This window comes from Hermetia illucens, chromosome 2, assembly GCF_905115235.1.
Source record: "Hermetia illucens chromosome 2, iHerIll2.2.curated.20191125, whole genome shotgun sequence".
Taxonomy (NCBI): Eukaryota; Metazoa; Arthropoda; class Insecta; order Diptera; family Stratiomyidae; genus Hermetia; species Hermetia illucens.
This window is the reverse complement of record NC_051850.1, coordinates 66,794,180-66,821,091: the sequence shown is the minus strand read 5'-3', so window position 1 is coordinate 66,821,091 and position 26,912 is coordinate 66,794,180. Positions and strand designations below refer to the sequence as shown.

At 41.7% G+C, this 26,912-nt stretch overlaps 1 protein-coding gene across 1 annotated transcript in view; it reads left to right on the top strand.

Annotated features, from left to right (window-relative positions):
- The first annotated feature begins 10,446 nt into the window (after positions 1 to 10,446).
- The window catches only part of LOC119648228 (phosphatidate cytidylyltransferase, photoreceptor-specific), a 52,765-nt gene continuing 36,299 nt past the window's right edge, over positions 10,447 to 26,912 (top strand). Inside the window, exon 1 of the mRNA XM_038049848.1 lies at positions 10,447 to 11,043. Within this exon, the coding sequence (XP_037905776.1) occupies positions 10,924 to 11,043 (120 nt within the window). The 5' untranslated portion in view covers positions 10,447 to 10,923. The remainder of the gene's footprint in view (positions 11,044 to 26,912) is intronic.

Below are 26,912 nucleotides of genomic sequence, written 5' to 3'. Positions count from 1 at the left end.
AACTCCAGCGTTGAGTCTATACAGACTCTCTTGGAAGTATATCCGGAAGAATAGGTCTCAAAAGTGGGAAAAAAGTGAATTGGTGGTTTCTACAAACCCTTTAACATGAAGGTGATGAAAAGGCGAGAGCTGCTATACTACCATTTGAACACTTCAAAGCACCTGGCATGGATGGCATCTACCTAGCGATGCTAAAGGAGGGTATAGAGCACTTAGAGCAACTTCTAAGAAATATTTTTCGAGGATGTTTTGCTCCGGGCTACGTGCATTCCTCTTGGTAAAGAAGGTGAAAGTAGTATTCATACCAAAGCCTGGAAAGATGATTATGCAAATGCAAAGAACTTCAGGCAAATCAGTTTAACATCATTTTCGCTGAAATGTCAGGAGAGACTGGTTGAGCGTCACATTCGCAAAAAGGCGCTAAAATCGCACTCACTAAATGAAATCCAACATACTTACCAACGTGGAAAGTGCTGAGAATCTGCTCTTCATTCTTTGGTTTCAAAGATAGGGGATGCAACTCTGAACGGTGAGTTCATGAACATTGAAGGGGCTTTTGACTGTGTACCCTTCCAAAAGCTCTGTGATGCCGCCAGAGAACATGGTGTTGACGAAACTCTAATAAAGTGGATCTACGCTATGCTAACGCAGAGATTGTTGAGTGCTGAAGTGGGTGTTGATCGCTAACTAACAACGGAAGCGACGAAATCCTGCCCTCAAGGAGGTATGCTATCGCCACTTCTATGGAGTATGCTGATCAACTCGCTACTCTGCAAACTGCAGAATCTGCCAATACACGTTCAAGCTTATGCGGATGACGAGGCTGTGCTAGCTGTTGGTCGAGATCTCGGAATGGTGTGTAAAAATACACAACGCGCCGTTGATTTGATTGACAGTTGGTGTCTTAGGCATACACTTTCAGTAAATCTAAATAAAACCACAATGGTATTATTTACAAAAAAGAGGAAACTGAATGATCTTTGCCTTCCAGATTGGAGGGGTACATCCCTTCGGCTCTCCGAAGAAGTGAAATATCTGGAAATTTTTCCAGACAAGAAGCTTCTTTGGAACAAACGTGTAGAGATAAAGATGAGACGGGCTCTCACAGCTTATGGGCTGTGGAGGCGGATCGTTGCCTCAACGGGGGGACTTAGGTCTCAGGTAGTAATGTATATATATGTTGCTATCATTAAGCCGATGTTCGCTTATGCATTCTTAGTGTGGTGGGTTAAGGTGAAACAAAAGGATTTTCGCTGTAAACTTGCAACACTGCAAAAAACTGTGTGTCTGGGTATCACCGGTGCCATGTTATCCGGCGCAGCTCTGAATGCATTACTCAATTTGCAGCCCTTGGATTTGTTTATTCAGGGCACTGCAGTGAGAGCAACTCATAGATTAATTCGGTTAGATCTATGGGAAAACACAGCATTGGAAGAGTCATTGGGAGAACTGAATATAGTTTTCGCAATGCCTTCCGGTTCTCAGATCCCCATACATCTGTTTGGTAGAAGATATGATGTTATCCTGAAATGAAGAGAAAACTGGGACGGACCGGAAGAATGCGTGTCAGGATATACTGACGTCTTTTACACCGATGACTCGAAAACAGAAAATGGTCTCGAATAAAAACGAAAAGTGGGCTTTTCGTTTGGGACAATACACAACGATCTTTCAGGCTGAAGTGTAAGCGTGTATGTGACAACCTGGATGATTGACGAGCGGTTGAAGGGCAGGCGCATCACAATCTATAGCGATAATCAAGCTGCATTGAGGGTGTTGAGTAGTACTTTGATCACTTCAAAAATCGTTCAGGAATGTAAAAACCGATTGAACTCTGTTTCTAGATTTAATACGGTGAATTTACTTTGGGTACCTGGTCATTGTGGTGTAGAGGGAAATGAAATCTCGGATGCCTTAGCAAAAGAGGCTTCAACTTCTCCCATGCCCGGAGCGGAACCAGTAATTGGCGTGTCAGTAGTATTGATTCTGCTATCAAAATTTGGGAACAAGCTTCCCATAATTACAGGTGGTGAAGCCTTAATGCTGCTAGACAGATCAAACTGTTCCTGTCAGAACCAAAACAACATACTGCGTAGTTTATCCTGTCGAAAAGCCGGAAGAAATGCAGAAGTATTGTGGGGATTCTGACTGGTCATATGTTCAGAATAGGAATTATCCAAGATGATACGTGTCCATCCTGTAATGAGGAAGCGGAATCCACGGATCATTTTTTATTTAAGTGCCCCGCATATGGACGCATCAGATATTTGATTTCTGGTGCTGATGTGCTCCAACTGCAGCGGGTAGCATCATATCCATTAACGGAAATCCTGCGATGTATAAACGAATCCGGAATATTCCGGTAGATGTATCGAGCACAATGGACAACTAAGGTCTGCGTGCTCAGAGGCTTTGCCTCTCCCCCACTTCAAGCATACACACACTCTACAAGCGGAAGGGGGGGGGGGGTAATTTTTTTCATAAAATATGGCACATTTCGAAACTGGCCTTATTTTGGGTATAGGGTCAAACGTAGTGGAGCAGGGGTCCAAAATATGTATCTCAAAAAGTGGAGGTCTCGATCTCAGAACCTTTTCAACCGAAAAATCTTTTAAAAAATCGCAATGGTGCATCTACATGAAATCTAGGCCTCAAAATACATCCCATTCCAATATCTGCTCAAATAAAGTTAATAATGATATATCAACATATTTTAGAAATTCCCCAAAACTCCCTTAAGTTTATCCTAAGACTAGTAGCAGTAGTACTAATTTGGTGGCAGAATAAATCACAACATAATTTTGGAAGTTTCCTATTTCATGAGAATTTATTGCACTGTAAGACATGTATAACGTCATCATCATATAAAGTGAAGTTTTATTTAGTTATTTGTATATCAGTATCAACTACTCGAGACAGACATATGTATGTACGTGTACATTGGCGGACTTAACCATCTTAATAAATAGTCCAACTGCACTTAGAGAGCCATAGAAGAGCCCAATGTTCTTGCTACCTGATGTATTTTTTGATACAAATTGAAGTCTTACGATTCAAATTAAATAAGTTCAACTAAAGTTTTGCAACACAGTCACATTGATGGAACTCCAAGGTGCGGTGCTGAGAAATGCGACTTAGATTGTGAACGCGTTAAAGTGGCTATAAACTTCTCTATTCTAGCTAGCCATGTCCTCAATTTGGTGTGAGCATTCCAATCTCTGAGGGTTTTCGTGATGCCATTAAAGAAGTCAAATGATTTGATGACTGTGAATGGAGCTTACTATTATGTATATCAGCAGATTGCACGATTCATTTCTTCACCACATGTGCATCACAGACAGGTTGACTCGACGCCGAGACAACTACTTTTCGCAAATACCTGTAATGTGCCTGCCGATGATTGCATCGTAATTGCAGGCGATCTTAATAATGGATAAAAAGGCAGAAGGTAACAGATGCCATGGATAAAAAATTTTGGAGCATGCAATAAGGGTGACGAGTGAATAGTCGGTTTTATATGACCTTGTACTTGTCAATACATAGTTTACTAAACGATTGTCCGGTCTTGCTTCATTTTATAATGGGAACAGTAAAAGGTAAATCGACTATGTCTTTAAAGGCAACGGCATTTTAACATAGGTTCTGATGACATCGCAGGTGAATTCTAGAAAGCGAAGAGCTAGGATCCAACACTGTGATCCCATGAATTCTTCAACTGGGCTATTGATGAAGGTAGAACACCATCTGAGTGGCAAGAAAGTACCACCATCCGCTGCCGAGAAATAAATTAAGTCCAGCATATCGTCCCAATTACCGTCCGATTCGGTTGTTCTCCATATCAAGAAGAATTTTGAACGCATTATTGACAAGGGTATTCGCGACATCGTTGAAATAGCAGTTAATCAAGTCAGGTTTATCAATAACTGTGAATCTACTGACGAAGTACACGCTATGCGGTTATTCATAGAGTAACCACTAGTCCAACGCAACATCTTCGTCTCCATTACTGCAAGACCCCGTTCATTGTCTTTTATAGCCGGCCAACACTCAGAACCATAGAGAGCGACAGGACGTGCGACATTGCGATACATTTTTGGTTTGAGACGTTCGTTGATACGTTTATCACAAAGAACGCCAGTTGTGGAACGCCACTTCATCTAGGTTGCGTAGATCCGTGAAGAAATTTCATAACACAGTTCTCCATTGGCTGATATCGTTTACTCGAGATATTTAAATCGCTGAGTTCTGGGCAGGTCACTGCCGCTGACAGTGATTGTGCCTGCTTCGCGGGGATCGGTCGTCAAAAATTCAGTTTTATTTAGATTCAGATTTAGACCATGTTGCTTGAGGCGATCATTCCATTTTTGGTGAAGATGCTCGAGACCATTTTTGCTATTACACGCTAGGAAAACATCATCTGCATGAAGGAGTTTATAGGGTGCTGGATGTTGGATGTTCCATGTGACAATGAGAAGAACAACGAGGAGTGGGGAGAGGGCGCTTTCTTGATGAACACCAACAGAGACATGAAGCATTTATTGATCTAGCGAAAGCTTTTGATCGAAGAGTAAAGTTGGAAGTGTGGTATGTATATCGAAACTATTTCGTGTTTATGTTTTTCTTTGTTGTTGTTATGGAGTCTGCCTCATGGGTCATCCAACGACAAGCGCTCTACACACCCCTCTGCAGACAATTTCCTAGCTCCTCGCAACACGATTTCAGACTGAATCTGAATAAAACATAATTTTTGACGACTAACACCAGTGAAACAGGTACTATAAGGTAATGACCTGAGTACTTTAAATATCTGGGATGAATGCTATCAACTAATGGTGAACTGTACTATAAAATTTCCTCATGCATCAGCGCAACTTTGTGATCCACGCAAACGTTTTAAATCGAAAATTTACCCCACTTGCTAAGATTGATCTGAGCTTCGAAGTCGATCAAAAATGGAAGGTATTTTGGATTTTCAGTTTTTTTCATTTGGGCAGTTTCTGAGAATGGCCCCGTTAAATAAATGATCATTTCGACCCCCCGAACTCCCCGCCTTTCCAATAAATGTAAAAACTAAGACCAGCTTCGGAAAGTACCAGGACTTTTCATTTGATACCACGGATGACTATATTTGGTGAAAAAAAAATTTATTTTGCATGTATGGGGACCTCCCTTTAAATTCGACGTACAGGAATGTAACTCACTGTATGCAAGAGCGTTCACGCTTCCCACCTTTCCACCAAATTTGGTGTCAATCGCTGCTACAATCTCCGAGAAAAATGTGTGTGATGGACAGACACCTGTGCGGAGTTGCCAGATCTCCCATCAGGCGCGTCCCTTCGTGCGGATAAGGAAATGCTCCACGAATGCGTAGGAATATGCATATGTACGCATTTGGAGGTGTGCGTGCATAGGCATATTTATGCGCCGGTCGAGTAGGTGGGAGAAAAACACTCACCCGTGGACAAAAATGGCTATGGGAAGGACACCCAGAACAAGAAACCGATATGGAAGAAGAAAGGAGAGAAAAGGTTACGGTGCAGGGACTCGGAACCCCAGTACCGGCGGCTTTTAGGGCAAGCAGGCTCCCGGCCGTCGATATCCCCCGGCTGCAGTGCCTCGGTGGTGGATTACTTGGCCACCTTTGTATCGAATACTATAAGTAGCCCGGAGAAAGAAGCATTTAAAATGAATACATCACTCCCGAGAACGCCTGTTTAAAATACATGGAAAGATGCCCCACAAACTGGTCCTTCATTAGCCCATAGTGGGGTGACTACACCGTTGCAGGTCGCAGGACTTAGTGATTGATCCATTTACGAGAAGCACGATAATCCTGCGATCTCCCCCGAAATCAGCGTTGATGAAGGAAGGAAATCAGGCAGCGCCCAATGGGAAAACCAAGCATAGGAGCAGTGTCAGAATATGGACGAATCATCGTTTGCACCACTCGGAGAAAAAATAATACAGTTGTCCGAATTCATAAAGGACAAACACAATGTGTACCAGGGCATCAAAAACATGGTCCGAGCCATTCGGGTATTGTACGATAGTGCCAAAGACGAAAAAAAAATGCCTCCAAGAAATCAAGCGTTACACAGGCAACACAGGTGACACCCCCTCCAAATTCAAAGGGCGATAAGCTAAAAAGAGGAGTAGAGAAGGAGCGAACGATTCTTTCGGATCCTCGCAGGATACGAAAAGGCAAAAAGGCCTCTCACCGGCAAAGGGGAAGGCATACAAAGTTGTCAAAATCGTAGAATCTGCGACGCCGGCTCCAGTCGATCCAAGGAAAGTAAAGCCCCAAAAGGGAACCAAGCAAGCATGGTCCAAGGTTGACGGAAAGAAAAATGCAACACATAAAAGAAGATTATGATTCGAATTAATTATCATCTCGAAAAAAGGTGATATGACTTATGCCGATATCCTCAGGAAGGTCTACTGAGCTGATGGACTATGACGAAAACGTTAGCCGTATCAGACCCCCCCAAAAAAAGAAATTTTATGCTGGAGCTGAAGAACTCTGCGGGTAAAATGGTTGAAAATTTCCTCGGCAAGGTGGAGAAGTCCGTAGGAGAAGAAGCACAAGTACGGGCAGCAGCAGATACCCAGTGTTTAGGAAAGCCTTGAATGTAGTAAAGAAATGACGTTGATACAAATCAACCTCAATCACTGCGAGGCAGCGCAAGACCTTCTCTTGCAGACCATCTATGAGAAGGGAATCGAAGCTGCCATAATCAGCGAGCCTTATCGCAATAATAAGAGCGGTGCCTGAACTGCAGATGTAATTGGCAAGGCGGCAATATCGGCTTGTGGAAATCAAGCCATTCAAGAAGTGATGGAGTTTGCAGAAGTTGGATTATATATATATATAGTTGCTACGCTCTACCAAGCGCGACGATAGCAAAATTCAACGGAATGCTAGGTATGCTAGTCTCGGATGCAAGAAGTCGAATCCCCAAGATCATACCGGGTGATTTCAACGCGTGGGCCGTGGATTAGGGCAGTCGCAGTACGAACTCCAGAGGCGGTATCTTGCTCTAGGCTCTCGCGGAGCTAGACTTGGTGCTTGCCATTACGGGAAATGTTTCCACTTTTCGTGGGATAAGGTCGGGTTCAATAGTCGGTCTGATATATGTGAATGCCACATTGCCGAGGAGAATGGCATGGTTTGTCAATGAGCATTACACTCACAGTGACCACTAGACAATTTCTTCCATGGGCCATGCGGCGATGTGCGTTCCCGCCGAGCTGGAAACCAGGGCTGGTCCGTGGAAAAGTTTGACGAGGATACATTCATAGAGATGCTATTGGGAGGCCGAAATCCCGGTGGTGCGGCTACACAAAAGGTAGAGCAAATGATGGGACGCATAACGAGAGCATACGACGCTGCTATGCCGAGGTGGCGAGTCCTCACAAAAAGGTGCTCAAACTATTGGTGGAATGAAGAGGTCGCGGAATTACGAAGACCGGACTTCGACGAGAAACGGCAAGTATATGTGAACCTTTGAGGTTGGATTAAGCAGGCTATACGGCCCAGCAAGCCAGGATGCTTCAAGGAACTTTGCGCAGAGGCCGACCAAAGCCCCTGGGGGACAGCGTACAGGATGATTATGAAGAAGATATGAGGACACCACAATTGACCTGCCCGCATTTTCTGCTTGATATCGTGATGGCGCTCTTTCCCAAGCGAGCGAAGGAGTGCAAATAACACAAGCAAACATTAGAGGTCTACACCATATCTGCGGTAACTGAGGCGGAACTTGCATAAATTTGCTGGTGATAACAAAGCACCCGTCTGGATGCTTTTCCCAATAGAGCTTTTAAACTCACTGTTAAGACAAGACCCGACTGGTCGAAGCATATTTGAAACATGCATGGTAGAAGGAATTTTCACCGACCGATGGAAGAGGCAAAAACTAGTTTTGCTCCCGAAGCCGAATAAGCACCCAGGACACCTATCATCACACCGAGACGGTAGGAAGGATGCTCGAAAGGGTCATCTACAATTCACTGCTCCCTATAATTGACATAATGATGGACTATCGGAATGAGAATTTGGATTTCGACAAGCCCACTCAACAATCGACGCCGTAGACCTTGCTTTGAAGTTCGAGACGTGATGTCGTCTAAAAAATGCTGTGCCGTGGTGACGTTAAACATCAAAAATGCGTTCAATTGCGCTAGTTGGGAGTGGATAAAAAGCTCACTGGCTAAAACGTGTGTCGTTAGTTATTTGACTAAGCTCGTCGACAATTACCTTTCGGAGAGGACAATTTGGTACGACACGGATGAGGGACCCAAGCAGTACACCGTCATCGCAGGAGTACCACAGAGCTCAGTAGTGTGTCCTCTCCTGTGTAACGTCATGCACAATGGGGTCTTTGTCCTTCCCGTGCCAAAGGAGGCCACGATAATCGGTTTCGCAGATGATCTAGCTATGATTGTCGTCGTGAAACAACCTGAAGGCGTCGAAGTGTATCCTAACCAAACCATTAGCGCCATAAAAGCGTGGCTGGAGAAGATTCAGCTTGACCTTGCGGAACAAAAGAGGGAGGCGGTCTTGATTACTAACCATAGGAAGAGGAATATGGTTAATATTCGTATTGGTGGTCACATCATCACTTTGAAACAGGTTATCAAATACCTAGGGCTGATGATTGACGCTAAAATCAATTTCAAGAGAAATCTGGACTATGCCTGTGAGAAAGCAGCAAATACCAGCGTATCATTAGCGCGGATGATGTCTAACATTGGAGGCCCAAGATACAGTCGCAGATTACTTGTGGCCGGAGTGGTTCGCTCCACACTATTATACGCGGCACCGGTACGAGAAAAGGAAAATGAATCCTCCTGAAAAGGATGCAGAATACCGGAAGGCGGCAAGGCGAGAGTCGCTGGAAAGTAGCAGCAACGATGGGATGACTCGCAGAGGGTCGCTGGATCCACACTTTGATTCCCCGTATTGAGAAGTGGATCCAACGACGAGACGGCGAAATTAACTACCATCTGACATAATTCCTGTCAGGACATGGTGGTTACAGGAAATATCTGCACCAATTTAGGTTGGATGATTCTCCCTTTTGTCCTGAATATGGTTGCACACCTGAGGATCCGGAGCAGGTTATGCTCCACTGTTCACGATTTTTCTCAAAGAGGAGGAGTCTGGAAGGCTGCCTGAAAACCAACCTAAGCCCGCAGAACATCGTCGGGGAAATGTTGAAGTCGGAGGGAAACTGATGTACGGTGAACTCCGCAATCAAAAGAATACAGAAGGAACTTGAAAAAGCGGAGCGCGCAAGGAGGACGCGAAGAACGGAGGGCTTGGTTGCTTAAAGCACAATCCACCCCGTGAAGTAATGCTTTCCGGCGATTCCTCGAGGAAGGAAGAAGGAGAAAGTGGGGGTGGATATACTGGATTAGAATCCCACACGCCCCTGCAACCTGGCGCGGCAGTGTGTTTGTAAGATTCCCACATCCATCCATAAAAATAGATGGACAGACAGTAAACTGATTTTAATAGGTTTTGTTTTACATAAAAACTTAAAAAGGGCTAGGAAGAAGTAAATTTTTTATGAATGGAATTTTAATATTTCGCTCGAAAGAACTAATCGAAACCTTTCATTTGATTTACATGACTACTCGAGCAAGTTACTCTGTTTCTCTTTTCTCTACGGGAAACGTCTCCAGTGTGATACCAACCCTTTTTCACCTAGTTGCTGACGTGCTGTTCACATTGCATGTGCCAACTACTATTCATGGCAAAATATTACTCCTATAAGTACCACATTTTGTTTTGAAATGGTTAGGGCAGACGATAAGGCAGTGAGATTCTTTCCGAATTATTCTTGCTTCAGTTTATGATGATTGTAATAAATTACAGTAACACTTATAGGGGCAACGGAATTGATTGGTAAGTTTTTTTTACTAATTTAATTTCCTAAACTGCCCTTACGAACTCCTTTATTTTCTAAAAAAAAATATTAGAAAGATTCACAAGATTATATTATCATCCCTTAACAGATGTTAACCAATCCTATTTTGCAACGCGTTTAAAGAAATATCGGGGGTGGAGACAATAGTGTGTTGCCCTAAAAGGGGATGATTTTAAAAATAATAAAAAAACAATTTTCTTAAAATTTTGTTTGCGTGGTCATTCCCAAAGGCGAGTATATTCCTTAGCCGTGTCTCTGACAATATATTGCCTGAAATGGTAATGAAAAAGTCGTAATTCACTTTGTTACTACCTTATATTTACTGTATTGCGATTAAGGTTACACAGTTAAACTTTTTAACTTCTAAGTCTAAAAAAATGTTCGATTTTGCAAAGAATAATTGTCCTTTATGTCAGATTCAAACCATCTTCCACCCAAATGTTCAATTGTGAATTAGTCGAGGCGAAATCGACCGACAGAGTAACCAGTTATTCGCCGCTTTGTCGATTATCGATTCTTCAGAGGGCATTTGACAAGAAGACAACAAAAGTTCGGAGTTCTAACTAGAAAAGTCTTCGGTTCGGAGGTCTGGTCGCTTTCCCTGTTCTTATCGTTCGAAAAAACCACCTGATTGGAATTTCGCGCGGTTCGCATGTACCGCTTGCCGCTAGTGTGTTGGATTACACGTCGGTCAGTGAAAAATCAGAATCTCAAGTGCGTTGCGAAACCTGTCAGCTGCAAACTCCCTGCGAGGGTGAATTTCGATCGAATAAAGTTTTTGCTTTCGTGCTTTGAAATTTCCAACCGGAGACGAAGAAAGTCAGTGTAGCGGCTAATCGTGAGTTGGACGGGCATCGACGGCGTTCACGTTTGAGTGCGAGATCAAACGCTGGTGGTGTTCAGTGAAAATCTTCTGGAGAAGGTGCGCGATAAAGGTCGTTTGATTTACATTAAGTGGTCTGATAACTTGCCGCGCCAGTGAGTAAAAGTAATGGCTGAAGTGCGTCGGCGACGGGGAGAAGGAGACTCGGGAGAGGCTGACGACCCGTCTCCGGCCGAGCAGAAGTTGCAGGAACGGAGCAACTCGCTGACTGCGGATTCCTCGGATCACGTATGTTATTATTTATTTACTTTGCTTGTAATATTTCAGATTTGCGAGTAATCTCTGGGGAACGCGTTTAAAAATAGCAACGATTTGGCGTCATGTTTCAGAAAACACTCGGCTACATCCTATAGTTTTCAAGACGCTCAGCATGATTTACGTATTTCCCAACGGGAACTGCATAATAATTCGCGACACCAGCACGTACAGACCGAATGTTTGCCCTCCAAGACCTCTGGCTAATCAATTCTTACGGGACTCCGCCGAACGTAATGAGTGAAAGAAATTAGCATTAGAAATTGGCTCGACGTCGCGTCGAAAGGTGACATCAACATGTGTCGGCGTGTGATCCTACAAAGTCGCTACTGCGTCCCTTTACTGGTGATTATGCAAATAATGAGAGCATTCGAAGAGATGCCCACCAGGTAGTTGGTACCGTGCGTTCTTCTGCACTCAAAGGGCGGGAAACAGCTGATTGCGAGATGCACTGGTGTGAGACGAAACAGGTTGTTTTACGTCTCAGAACTCATCGTTGCCCAGCAAGTGGCAGGTGATGATTTTCTAAGGCATAGTCTGCGATAGCAGGCAATATTGAAAATGCTAAGCAGCTTCATTGAAACGGTCAGCGTTTGAATCGCATTTTTGAAAGAAATTTCGAAGCACCAGAGGCAGGAAAAAGCTCTAACGGGAAAGTGAGGAAATTTCTATTATTAGTTTGATACTGTTGAAAATAGCTTTCTTTTCGAGCCGAATGCATTCATCACATCTTATCAATATACTAAATATGATAGGTTGCATCCACTTCAAATGTTTTTAGAGTTGAGATTTCGTCCAGTGTGGCGTTCAGATACTTCATTGCCAGTACAGATTATGTTTAGGTACGGTTAGATATCTTGTACTAAGTGACCTTGGCCGTTTCTTCCGAGAATAATGTGTTTCACGTGCTGGTCGCTTTTTGTTGCTCTATGGGGCAGTAAACTGTCAAGTATAGCTTGCGTGGAACGCTTTGGTGTATACTATCACTTCCATGCTATGCGGACATTGTGCTTTCGGGGCTGCCATTCAGTCGTTGCAGCTCATATTGCATCGGTGCTATTATAGCGTTCACTGCAAACCTGTTTTTTCAGATGTAAACACCTTTTAGATAATATTGGGGTGCGGTGCAGCAGGGTTAGCAAATAATGTTGTTATTTCGACTGACGGATGCCATCACCGGTGTTCCCCCTGACGATTCATCCTGGCGGATGTCAGTTTTCCCATTTTAGGCGCAGAGTTCTTGTGTCACTATGGGTTGCTGGTGGACTTGCAGAACAGGTCCCTAATAGACCCCACGACTAAACTTAATTCGTCAGGCCGAATCTCATTTCATCAACAACAATCTTTCCGTACCTTTGAAGGACATTACTGACTCTCGTGTTCGAGCACTCCTCCAAAATTTCAGCCAGATTACTACCCAATGTAGTCTCTCTAAACCAGTGAAGTACAATGTGCAGCACCACATTAACACTACTGGTTCCCCTATTTTCTCGAAGGTGTGTCCTCTACGACCCCAAAAGCTGGCTATTGTACGGAAAGAATTCGAACACCCAACATCAGTGCGTTTTGAACGCGTACTTGTCTGGCCCCAGAACAAAGGACATACGAGAGATTGTGTGGTCTGAAGAGGCTGTCTGCGCATTTGGTAAATTCCGACAACTGGCTGATGCTACACCCTTGGCATTTCCTCGACAAGATGCACCCCTAGCCGTTTTTGTTGATGCCTCTGATATCGCAGTAGGTGCTGCTCTTCACCAAAAGGTGAATCAAGTCTGGCAGCCGTTGAACTTCTTCTCTAGACAGTTAAACTCCGCTCAACGGAACTACAACAAATACGATCGAGAACTGCTCGCCGCGTACTTCAGCATTAAGTACTTCCGCTTCTCCCTAAAAGGCAGGCCGTTCAGTGTTCACGGACCATAAGCCTCTCACATATGGTTTGAAACAGAAGCCCGACAAAGCGTCCCCTCGTCAGCTTCAACACCTGAGCTTTATAAGCCAGTTCACGTCCTACATACAGCATGTGTCCGGCAAGGACAACATAGTTGCTGACACTTTGTCACGTGTTTCCGAGGTTAACATCCCCATCTCACTCGACTTCTCGTCTATCGCTAAGACGCAGTACTTCAGAGCCTCAAATCCAACCCCAAATACAAATTTCTTCGGCTCGTACCTCTCTCTCTGCTGCGAATATTCGGAAAAGGGACCCCGGCCATACATTACGGCCACCTTTCGGAAGAAGGTGTTCCACGCGGTTCACGACGTAGCGCATCCAGGCGTCAGGACAACAAATCGGTTAGTCGCCGAGAAATACTTCTGGCCCTCCATGAATAAGGACATCAATTTCTGGGCCAGAGAGTGCAGCGCATGGCAGAAGTGTAAGGTCACCAGGCATGTAAGAAAAGAAGTGGGCTCATTTACCCGCACTACCAAGCGGTTCCACACCTTACACCTCGAAATCGTAGGCTCTTTGCGAGACTCGCACGGTTTGGGGTATTTCCTCACAATCATCGACAAGTTTACGCGAACCCAAGGCTCCCAAGTGATCCGGTCTTCGACAAGAGATCGGGCCTCACAAATTCGGGATTGCTGCGCCTGCTGAGAGACAATTTCCGCCGCATTCGTACCTGCCTGCGCTCCCCAGGAGCTGGACACGTGCAATTGTTTTGGTAGAATAATATCAATTTTCACATGAAGTTGAGTTTCATTCAGTGTTAATGCTCATTTATTCAAAAATACCGAAATGTTAGAAATAATTATTCAGGGATGATTTTGGGCCAGTTGGTGAATCACATCCGAAACAAAAATACTTTGGAACGTCGCGTGGAAGACTAGTGCTCACGAGGAACGTTCCATTTGCAACCTGAAATTGGAATAAATATGTAAATCCTTAAAGGGCTCTGATGTGTACTTTAAAAATTTTTCAATTTCTCATTCGAAACTGTCGTAATTCACTGCAAACTTTCAAATATCATAATGACACGATATGGCGAACTACCTTCTATTAGGTTTACAGTACTAACTAATGGTCTTGCTCAGGCTGGAGACAAATGAACCGCAAAGTCTATAATCCAGGTTTTCGTCGATGCTCAGCCAGTCATTAGGTTCGATCTTGCGATTATTAACCCGACCGTCTCACTCTATTCCTCAGGTGGGGCCACTTCAATTCCGCCACAGTGATTCGGAAGGAAGATTAGTCCTCCACTGGATTAGGGGCACTTCTTCCAGAAATATAGATCCCAACGTGACATTTTTTGTCTCTGGGATTGTTGGAGAGCTCTAATGGCTTTAACTATTTTAAATGGTCTGTTGCAAATTATGTATGCCGTTGATGAATTCAAACAACCCAATTATTTCCACTTCAAGTACGAAGAAAAGCGCGGATGAGGGAGGGGACTACCTACTCGTCGAGTTTATCTTAAAAGAGTCTGGTTCTAAACTGGCAGATACCTGGAGGTTGACACACTCCCTTAAAACACCTCTTTCCGCAGACTAGTATTAGATGCAAAGGTGGCCAAGTATGCATTATCGATATCTATTTCCTTTTACATATTGGCTTCTTGTTCACACTTATGTGCATGTACATACGAGATCTCTTCCCTATCAGTAGATTGTCCAGCAAATTGTATGGACTGATAATATTGGAATATAATATATAAACTGATCTTACAATAGCAACATTGATTATTTCTTCTGAACGAGCATTTGTGAATGTTAATTCCTATTCCTATTCATGAGAAAAATTATCTTGGAGCCCAGATGAAACTTTTATATCATGTGGAGTGTAGACTTTCAGGTAAATCAAGTCCAAGGTGAATCTATAATGTACATTCATTATTGTAGACATTCATTACAGATTTTCATGTGATTGGTTGTCTCGGAAAACATTGTGAATATTACTCATGAATTCCCATCGGACTTTACTCTGTATCAGGCAACAAATCTTAGTCAGCAGGAACAGTTGTCAAAGTTCAAATCTGATGAGACGAACGTTATTTCAGTTGCAGGCGTCTAGAAAGCATTAGCTATGTGATGTTTAACACTCACACTTTGAGAATATATTGGAATTCGATTATTTGGTTGTTTTGACCCTTTACCAAGTAATCATCTGCGTTGCATGAAATATTCAAGTTTGGGTGAAAGTCGAATGGGAACGTAGAATAAAAATGGGATTGTACGAAAGATATGGAAGCGTTTTGATTGCATGTCATTCCACATAATATAGTGTGTAATATAGATGCAGATTGTTATGTCCATGAAACTTTTACATAGTTGGAAAGTTACTATGAATTAAAAGATTTGAACATACAAGTAGAGAATTACTTTACGGCCTTGTGTTACTTTTTCATATGTTACAGCCACCTTGGGGTTCTCAATAAAGCTACTAGGCAGAAGAACAAAGACCAATGCCAAATAATAAAGTAAGGAATCTTGTAAGATCCATAAAGAAGGAGATTTCATGATGGAGGTATTTGTGGAATTGAAGCTTTTGTAATGCTGCTAGAGAGTATGATGATCGTTTAGTTGAGTGGTTAAATACAGTTGCAGTGGTTGAGATATGACGACATTTTCTCGATTTTTTGGACAGCTTAAAAAATGTTTATTAAAAAATTGTTAAATTTTCGATTTGTTTACTTTAAAAAAATATTTTAAAAGTGGTGAAAATTGGGTGTTGATTGGACCTGTAGTTTTTCATTAAACGTATCGAACGCGAAGGCGGTTTAAAAATCACGGTTCTGAGATAATTGTGTTTAAAGCTTCATGTTACATCGAGTCGTCGTTTCGAGAGTCTTACAGTATTCCTCCTACACACTCCAAAACATCGATTTGATGCTACCCACGAGCCATTCGAGCTCCTCTTGTGGCTCCAACTACAGTAGTATATTTCGCGATAGTTTGAAAGTCTGTGCACAACTACGCTCGACCAGTACCTATCCGACTCCGATCTTTATGAAATTTGGTGAAAATATTCTTGAGATAATTTACTTGAAAAATATTGTTTTTCGATTTTCCTAGCTATCACAACTGTATATAATCTTTTAAGTTAATTAATATTTGGCTAAGGAAGGGACTGTTCTGCATTTAAGCAAGTGTTTATAGCTACCTGACGACAGAAGAAACAAAAAAATGTCACCACGGAGGTGCACTATTTCCTTTTCTGTTGAATATACTCAGACTTTTTGAAATAATAGAATTGCCAATAATTGCCTGTCGATTGATTACTCGGAGCGATGGTATTTTAACTAAGTCGGCGGCGCTACTAGTTTTGGGGGCCAGGCTCGTTCGGCTCCAACGTTATTATGTAAAATGAATATCACCAATTAGTATTCGTTCGCTGGCCGTTCGGCAGCTCATACAAAGAATCAAATGCCAAAATGCTTTGTGTCATCTCACTATAACAATTCCACTTTCGCCTCGAGCGCAGCCGGTAATTTCACCACTTTGGTCGTAATTTCCAAAATATCTTTCCTGAACCTTTACGATTAATGCTAGGCAGAACAAAATGTCACGTTGTCTGCTTAGTTATAGTTGATATCAATTGCTAAACAATTTCAATTTAGTTCTAAGTCTGTTTATTTTCTTGGTTTGAATAAATCGGCACAGAATTTAGCTAGTCACTAATTTTAATTGAACTTGATTTTATAAAATTACTATACATTAACAGAATACCTCAATTTGGATAATCGATGAATTTTTGTTTAACAAAGAAAACGTGCTGTGTGCACATGCCGGTGGTCAAGACAGGAGAGAGCGGCTCATCTCCATGCGGTCTTTTCCTGTTCGAACCAACGGCACCTTCTCACCGCTAGTCCTCCACACCCGTGGCGAGCTCTAAATAGTGGAGAGTTCGGCGCGCCATCTATTTGCTCGCATTCGCAACATTCGAAATAAATTTCGAATGCTGCGAATCCTGCCGCGCCACAGTATTATTTACAAAATGGTCAAAGCCGTTGAATCCGGCTGAGTGGACGTTAAAAGTAATCTCGCTGTTGATTAGTAATTTTCAAGATGATGATATAGCAGACGACTCACACTCTGTTAGTCTTTTTTCGAACTCCATCACTGATCCAGATGGATGATCTGCTCGAACATGTGATGGGGAAACACGATCTTGGCGACCGTAACGATAATGGAGGGAGATTTGTGGATTTCCGGAACCTCCGCCGGTTTGTTGTTGGTGGCACCTGATTCGAAGACAGAGCTTGCCATAAGAACAATTAACCAACGCTTTATGAACAATCAGGTTGACTACTTTCCCAAGTTCCACATCGACCGCTTTGAGGTCTACCTGTTGCTCAACAGTGGGAGAGCTATCTTGCCCAACGGCCCGCTTGAGAACCAAAAAGTTCGACGATACAAACCGCCTGAGAATATCGACCGGCATCCAAAATGCTCTTTTTCAGGTGCTACGCATGTCATTCGCCACGTCTCAAAGGTGCATCACAAAATTTCACTGCGTGCTGAATCCAGGAACGGATTGACCGCTGCGGGGAATGGCGGGCGTGATAGCGCTCGAGCTCCGATACCGTGCGGAATCTCGAGAAGTTTAGCGTAGCGCAATAATTTCCTTGATCCTGAGTATCATATCCGGTGAAGTTCCGGAATTGTAGATAAAAGGTCTAGTTATCGTAATGTGTGGATTCAGTCCTCCAAACATAAGAGAAATCATCCTGCCCATCAATGTACTCAAATGGAGCAAAGCCGTTGGGCTCGAAGACTTACTTATCCATGTATCAGTAGTGTCTGTAGATTTGCTGCTTCCGCGCGTACGGAAATCCTGGGAATCGGAGACGTTTTTCCAGAGAATGGAAGACGGGAATGATCATTAAGATTTCAGAGAAGAGCATCCGCTTTGAATATGAGATTTCGAGGGGTATCTGCATGCTCCTTGCTGTCGCAAAGATAATAGCTAAGATAATCCTGGAACGCATCAAGGAACATCTTGAAAGCTTGATCAACAGGGAGCAGGCTGGTTTTTGATCCGGATCTTCCTGCATTGACCACATCAAAACCACACGAATCTTTTTGGAACAATGCGAGGAGTTTAGATCTTCGCTGCACCTGCTCTTCATCAATTTCGAGAAGACTTTCCATAGCGTGAACAGGGAGTGTATCTGGAGTGCTCTACGCAGCTTGATCGACAGAGAGCAGGTTGATTTGTATTGAACATGCTTTTTCGCGAACATTTACCAATCTTCGATGTTGTTGCCCCATAGTTTCAAAAATTAGTATTTAATTCTGCAACGTTAAGGAAAAACGTCTTGTTTGCTTCTGAATATGCTTTTTACAAAGTTGTTCCTGATAAACTATTTTTTGCTAACTCAGAAATCCACCCGATCTAATGTGTGTGTGAATACAGGCCAGCAATGTTCCATAAATAAAATTTCAAAAAACTGCAAAAAATTTATTTAATTTTACTTACATCCAATTTATTTAATTTTTTGCGGTCGACAAGAATTCGCTTCACTTTTCACATAAGATGTCGACATAATTCTTCTAGAAGTTGGAATCTTATCGATTACTGGAATTGCAACTTCAAAATGCGAACTTAGCGTGTGGGATGTGGTTTCTGGTAAACACTAATCAAAAAATATTGTAGATGAATTAGCGACAACGCATTGAACTTAATTTGAGGTAAATAAAATACCATCAGCAGCAAACTATCATGGAAGATTTGATGGTTTTCAGCTGTAGATATTAGGTATTTTTAGTCTTATTAAATTACATAAATTGGGATTCGAATCTTTGTGCTCCCTGTGATGGTGTAAACTTATCACGTGTACTGCATTAAATGTAGTGATAACTGAAATTCACTCTAATAAAAAAAATAATAGGAGAGAAAAATAGCAAAATAAAAGTGATAAAACGGAAGCTCGTCACTTCTGGTATCAAAGGCCTTGTAGATTTTTTATGTAAGAGTATTTGGGGGCGCGATGGTCCCATTGTACATTTTATCTCCACAACCAGAGCAAAAAGCGTTGACATTCTTTCTTTCTTTTTTTAGGTTTTGTGTGAAACCCATTTGCGCCATTTTGTGTTAAGTTTAAGGGAGGGCTGCTATATGTGAATGGAGGTTGTAACATTTTTTTTTCACAGAATGTGACCACCCCACATGGTCACACAAATGAAAGGGCTCAATTAGTACTTTTCGAAACCCATATTTGATAGCAGAGTGAGGGTTCAAAATGTGACCATCAAATAGTGTATCTGGTCTCGTTCTCACAACCTACTCAACGAAAAATTTGAAAAATCATAGTGGTGTATCTAAACGAAATCTAGGCCTCAAAATACATCCGGTTCCGATATCGGCACAAATAAAGTTAATAACAGTATATTTCCACATTTTAGAAATTTACCGGGCCCCCTTATGTCCATTCTACAAGTACAAAATTTGGCACTGGTGTAGGGGATAACAACACAATTCGGTCAAGTTTGAAGGAAATCCAACTAGTATTAACAAAGTTATAAGGAGTGGAACTTTTCTATTTTTTTGTGAATTTCGTGCATTCTACAGCGTGTATGACGTCATCATCATCATCATAACATATCAATTCATCAATACTACGACAAAGTGAGCTCATGTGTATATATATGTAAATGAAGCTTTGAGGTAGTGCCTAATTCAGATAGAAATATTTGTACATCGAAAAAGCGGTATTCAATATACGTACTTTATATGTACATCTGAATACTTTTATGCACGAAGTAAATCGAAAATAGGTGTACCATCAATTTATATACATGCGTATAGAATACAGTATTAGGTAATAGGTCATGTTTGTTTGTTTAGCGTGAATATAATCTATGTCTGTAAAATGTACGTACTTCTTGTAGTTTGAAAAAAATATGAAGGAATATTTTGGGCTTTTAGCCAGCCAACGGCTTTGCTTTCGGCTTTGCCAGTCAGATGGTGCTCTGCGGGCGATTGAGGAACTCACGGCCACAGTGTTGGATACCCGATTTCATTCGGCTGAAGATTTCTCGACTTCTTTTTTGCTAACAGCAGGAATTGGTCAAAATGTTGTTTGGTGGTTGTGGAAGCGTAGAATGAGCAAATTTTTCCATTGAAATCTGTTCGACACATTCCCGCCATTTATCCATCGCGACTCGTCGATCGGTAAAGAAAGTATCATTTTTGTCATAAACGCATATTGTTCTCTCTATAAAATATGTTATATATATTATATATCCTGTGATCGCTAGTGTCGGTTTTTGACAATATAAATCTCTCTCGCTGTTCCGAATGTTCAATTTTTCGTAAAGATCTTTGGTTCATATTCCTGTAAATTTACCAAATGGCCAGGGTTTTCTCGACAGAAACTTATGATAAAGGCGGTCCTTTTCAAGGACCTTTGTTTGGACATCATGATTCCAAAGCCAAGTATCTCGGTTGATGAACTGCTTGTCAGGCTTCGTGACCCTGAGGGTTGCATATGGTTTTCAGCTTGATTCCATGTTTTTTTGATGTTTGTAATGTTCGGCGTAAGTGAGGTTATTTCTTCCCTCTTCTCATGCAATCGCGGAGGATCATTACGTTTCTCACGATGTCGTGGTGCGATAGTGCGCTGGGTGCGCAAAAAAAGTTTCATATGTCAAATTGTCGGTCACGTCCAGAAATATAGAAGCGAATGAACAAACGTAAAAAACTAAAGGCTGTTATTGCCGTGACGACTGGGAGCAAACGTGCTGCATTTAAGCTCCAATATCGTAAAATATTACGGGAAAGGCAGTATAAGGTGCGCAGTGGCAAAATGTTAATTTAGCATTGTGTTGGTACGCGAAGCAGCAGCTGCTAAAAATAATGATTTCGGACCGTATATCCCTTTACGAATAAATTTGCAAGTGGTAGTTTCAAGTTGGCCGATGATCCGATCAAGAGGTTAAGGGAAAGCTCGGCACATATGAGAGGGGACCACTTATGTGGTGGAAGGAGCACCAGGACTGCCAATTATATAATATTCGGCGAAGTTCCACTTCTCGTTGATGAAATTGGTAGTCATTGTAACATGCGAATATGATGATGCGATGATCGACGGGGTTAGGGCACTAGCTTCACAACCCCGACCTCGTGGCTCGGGTTTGAATCCCTGTCACGATCATGTATGTTTGTGGTTGGATAAAGGCGATAGAAATATAGTACAATGGACCCACTAAAATCCTGAGTACTGGAACTATGTTTCCCTTTTTTAAAAAAAACATGCGAGTACCTATTCCCTCTCTAAACGAAATCGAAATGATTTTCCTGCAGTAGCAAATATAAAGCTAAAATAATGCTAGAACGCATCAAAGTCCGACTCGATAGCTTAAAAGACGTTTGTTTTAAGTAGGATTGTAGTACCTAAGTGGAAACATTGCAACGCAATTTTGTGGCATGTATTTAACTTTTTGCAGATAGATTAATATATTCCATAAAACGGTATCAAAATGAGTGAAAGGCGTCAATCTTTCCATGCAAATCGATAAAAAGTGCACCTACTAAGTTTTCAGCAGGCCCGTGTATACGTAGGGTTGAGCTCATTGAGAATATTTTTTGAATTTGGACACACATTTTTGTAGCTTTTTTTTTATCGTTGTTCTATTTGTTTTCCGTGAGTTAATAATCTCAACAAACAGCACATATTACATACAACAATCGCGTGCAAGCACTTTTAATCCATTTAGTGGAAACTATTTTTTGTTCAGGAAAGGGGAAAGGTTCAAAACCTATTGTGTTATGTGTGTACATATGACTTGAATGATTTGAAGAAAATTTTAAAAGGTAAGAAATGCTATCATTTGCTTTGCGAATGTTTATGTAATACACTTTGAAGATTTTATTGTCATTACGACAGCAAGTTTAATTATATTGCATAAAAAAAGGAAAATATTAACAGCGGCACCCATAATGTACTATTCTTCCTTATCTAGAAACATATGACTTGGAAAATAATGGTTAATGGGACTATATTCCAAACCTAATATTTACGGAGTGTAACTTTAAGTCACAGTTTTTACTGCTTCGCTTAACATTGAATTCATTGCTTCAATCGTAGTCATAAAAAGAATAAATCATCAGACGACAATAAGTTTAGTAAACATCATTATATAGAAGAAGACTATAGGAAGGGTTCTGTAGCGTCAGCAAATTAAGCTTAGCTCACCTTAAATCTTGCATATTTTGATTTCTTATTCCCTCTATTTTCCAATCGATGATTCCAGTGGTCAAATGATAGAGAATACTAACTGATGCAGGATACAGTCGTGAGACTTTCAAATCTTCATTCAATATATCAAGCTACCGTTGTTTCGGCCGGCCTTTCGGTCGTTTACCATCGACTTTGATATTCACGAGACGTTGATGCGTCAATCAGAAAAAAACATCATCATCAACAACGGCGTAACAAAAGGTATCCGGTCTAGGCCTGCCTTAGTAAGGAACTCCAGACATTCCGGTTTTGCGCCGAGGATCATCAATTCGATATCCCTAAAAGCTGTCTGGCGTCCTGACCTACACCATCGCTCCATTTTAGGCAGGGTCTGCCTCGTATTCTTTTTCTATCATAGATATTCCCCTTACAGACTTTCCGGGCTGTATCATCATCAGAAAGAACACCAGTTGTGAAACGCCTCTTCATCCAGGTTGCGCTGAGGCGTGAAGCGATTTCATAGCGCAGTTCTCTATTGGCTGATTGCATTGACCCGATATATTTAAATCGGCTAGTTTTGAGTAGGTCATAGTGTTTCATTGGGATCGTTTGTCAACAAATCAGCTTTATTCAGATTCAATCTGAAACCGTGTTGCATGAGGCGACAATTCCATTTCGAGACGAGGTGGTTGTGATCATTTCTGCTATCAGGAAAATATCATCTGCATAAAGCAGTGTATAGGATGTTGGATATCCCGTGTGACAGTGCCCATAACAAGAACAAAGAGGAGTGATGAGAGGGCGCTTCCTTGATGAACCCCAACAGAGACACGAAGCGGTTTTGATGTACCCGCCACACTTCGAACTTTACTTTTCAGATCATAGTAGTGCAATTTAACCCAATGCATGAGTTCTTCTGGTACTAGGTGTTGTCTTAGAGCATACCAGATAAGTTCGTGTGGCACACGGTCAAATGCTTTCTTCAGATCCAGAAATACAATGTAGAGAGGGCGATGCTTCTCACGTATTTGAATGATTTCGCAAATACGTTTGTCGAAAATGCGTTCAAAAATTTTCATGATATAAGCAAGCAACCGGATTGATAATTTGAACATTCTGTTGGACTACCTTTCCTTTTCTATATTTGAACTGTGGTGCTTTTTTTGCCAGTCAGATGGGGTTCTACCTTCTTGAATAACTTGATAGAAGAATTCCCTCTGCCATAATGTTGAGTCCCAGCTCTTAACTTTCTAGAGCTTAGATGCGATGTCGTCAGGTCCTGTGACATTCTCCGATTTTTTTCGTTTTATTGCTTCCTGGACTTCAGTTGTGGAGTGTATTGGCTACCAAAATAGAAAAGTTTGTAGCCTGACCTAGCAAAAGAAATCGTAGAAGAAAACCAGGAGGAGAGAAAGAAAGAAAAGAGTGAAAATGATCAAAGCATATTACAACTATGAAAAGAGCAGGCTGTTTTTAAAGTTTTGTTTCTAAAACAAAACCTTATTAAAATCGGTTCAATGTCTGTCTGCCTGTCGCACGCACCATTCTTACTTGGTGAGAAGGTGGGAACTGTGAACGCCCACACATTCTAGGTCAAGTTTAAGGGGGTGGGAGTGGGATGGGGAGTTTTCTCATACACGCAAAGGGTGTCAAATGAAACGCCTCGGTTAGTACTTTTCGATGCCGCTTTTAGTTTTGACATTTGTTGGAAAGACGGGTAGTATGGGTGGTCGAAATTCAACGGACCTATTCTCAGATACTACTCAACCGAAAAATCTGAAAAAAATTATGAAACTGATTCTATACGGTGTCCAGACCTCAAAATACTCTTCATATTGATATCTACTTAAATCAAGTTAATAATAGTGTATTTCAATGTTTTTGGGAAATTGACTGGATATCTCCCTTAAGTTTATGCTAGAGTTGGAAAAATTTTTAGTAATATAAACTATATTATGAGGCATGATTTTCAAAAGTTTGATCTAAATCGTGTTATTACTGATAAAGTTACAATAGCTCAAAGTTGTCCTTTCGGTATAAATTTACTGTAACATCAAATACTGAATATCAATATCACATTAAAGTGAGTAGTTTCACATGGATATTTATCCATATACATTACCGGTTACTTGCAAATGGTGTAGTTCTGCCCCCAAACATACCTACATAAGAAACAAACAAAATTTTTCATACCTAACGCGTCTAGCTTCCGGTTTCCCGACTTGTTTAAATTAAGGACAACACTAGTATATTTGATCGTATATATCGATATTTTGGGAGCTAGTTGCTCCCTTCTTCAGTGCTTATGATCAAATATACTAGGGTTCTTTCAACACTCAGGACAACCAAAAAATTCGGCACTAAAAACCACAAATATTACACGAAGGAAGATGAATCAGTAGAACATTATCTCTACCCTTACACTTGATAGAATTGATAAGTTAAATGTTTGCATTTGATTAAATTTACTTTTCGGCTGAACTTATGAAAATCTATCTTCTATGTCTTAGCCGAAGGTGTAGTTCCAATCTCATTGGTGGTAAAGGGATTTGTGTCGTGACTGGATGTTGGATACCAGTCGACTCAGCTGTGAATAAGTACCTGAACCGCATCAGGGTAAGAGTGAGTGCAATCCTGGCCACAGTGCGTCCTATATTGTACCTCCTGTAGTGTATCGTTGAATGAAGTATTCTAACATACTTGAAACCCAGATCCAATTCGACTGTCGCGGCAACGATTATTGCTATTATCTCCGTGATTACAACCATCGTTCTGGTATTGCTTCACGGGGCACGTTCGGTCGTTAATTGCTTTTTATAGTTGCATTAATTGCGAGTGCTTGGCGCGTTCTTATATCTCTTCTATGCTTGCCTTTAGGTTTTGTTTCTTTGAGCTGTTCGTGCATTTGTTTTATCGTTGCAACTGCGGCAGTCAATGCTACATCTGATTCCATCATGAAACCTCTTACATTTTTCACCATTACAGGATACCCTAGCTGAATCTCGAGGTTCTGCATCTTCGGATGTCGTGACTGCGCCTATAAGTTAATTGAAGAAGCAGGCCGTTGCCTTACAAAATAAAGTTTCCTCGTTGGTTCCAAATCGTCTTACGACTAGATTACTGCTTGCTTTATTATAACCCTAAAGATTATACTGGAGCTCTGCCCCTTGTTGGCGGTGCACGTGACAGCAGCATTCAGCAAAGTTGGATGGTGTCAATGTGACTGCGGTATTAGATGGGTCAGATAGGTAGTGTAACATTTGTAACAGCGACATTGGCAATACTGGCTCCCAAAAATCATCACTGTCTGTTCAGGCAGGTGGCATAATTTTTATGTATCTTGTTGGAGTTGAAATGCTTGGGAAGTTCAATGAATTTTTAATTCTTAATGGAGTGTGAGATGAAGAAGGTAAAATCTATGTTTGGGATAAACCTGTGTGTCTTTTCATGGTCTTACGCTGTTTGGTACACAGGAAGTGATCTCGTTCGCTAAGTTTATTCGTATTTGTTTGTTGCTTTTCTTACAAGCGGCACGCTTCATTGGCTAGAATACCGGGTTCATCCCTGCAATTACGCATGTTGCCTTATACGATGTGATCTGGTAGGAGCAGTAAGTCTCGAGTGCACTAAACCAATATGCAGCTTGAAAGTTTCTGCAGTTTTATATGACACTGAGTGCTTATGTTTGTGCTGCATATACGATAACTGAGATGGCGACTCGTGATAGGAAGTATCCGTTGGCTAATATTAGCTGATTGGAATCGCTTTCTACGCAATAAGCTTTAGATCTAAGCATTAAATCTAGTTTAAGCTCCACTTCGAGTCGAATGTTCAGTGATGGCTGAGAACAAATGACATGCCCACCCATGTAATTGTTTGTTTTCGTCGCGTTCTCATCGCTAAATTTTGACTTCTTCAGCCCGGAGTATCTTATAAATATCCCATCATCATCTGCGAATCGAATAACAACGGCTTGTTTAGGAAATGCAAGCCGTAAGATGTCATTCTGTAGCAGAGGACAGAGAACAGATCCCCGTTTAAACCTGTTATTAGATTGTATGTTTTCGACAGTTGATTCGAATCATAGAGCAGCTTTCGTCGCCGAAAGTAGTCGAAAATTATATTTCACATATATATTTTTACGAAGGTACCATTAGAACTGAGATATCCCTCTGAGCGTGTATGTTCTAGGATAATTCTTGGAGGATATGGTCTCGGCCCGATTAGCGTAGAGTTTTGCTGTACAACTTTGTCGCCGTACCCCTCAGTTGCGGTAGACGTGTTAGATAGACTTTGTATCCACTAGTATGAATACTTAATCATGGTGAGGCCCTGATTGTAGTCTCTAATTAATCCGTATCCGAAAAGGACCGTGAAATTATGCCTAAATGGCAGGTACTTATGTTAAACTCTCAGGGCCTTCAGTACTTCCCTTTGGTCAACCCGCTGAGTGCCGTCGTCCCGTACTCACCTGAAGTGGCTTTAGTCACGAAGTCTCACCGGAGGTTATCTGCTGCAATGGGAACCGGGATGGCCCTCTAGGGGTATATGTTCTAAGAGAATTCCTGGAGGATGTGCTTTTAGCCCGGTTATTTGTGGTTGGCCCCCTTATGGGAATTTTATGGTGGTTGTGTCCATATCGCGGGCAGAGCTTGACGGATCAAATGTGGAATTGCATTGTGTAGCTCGGGCGTGGTACGTCTTAGTTGCATCAGA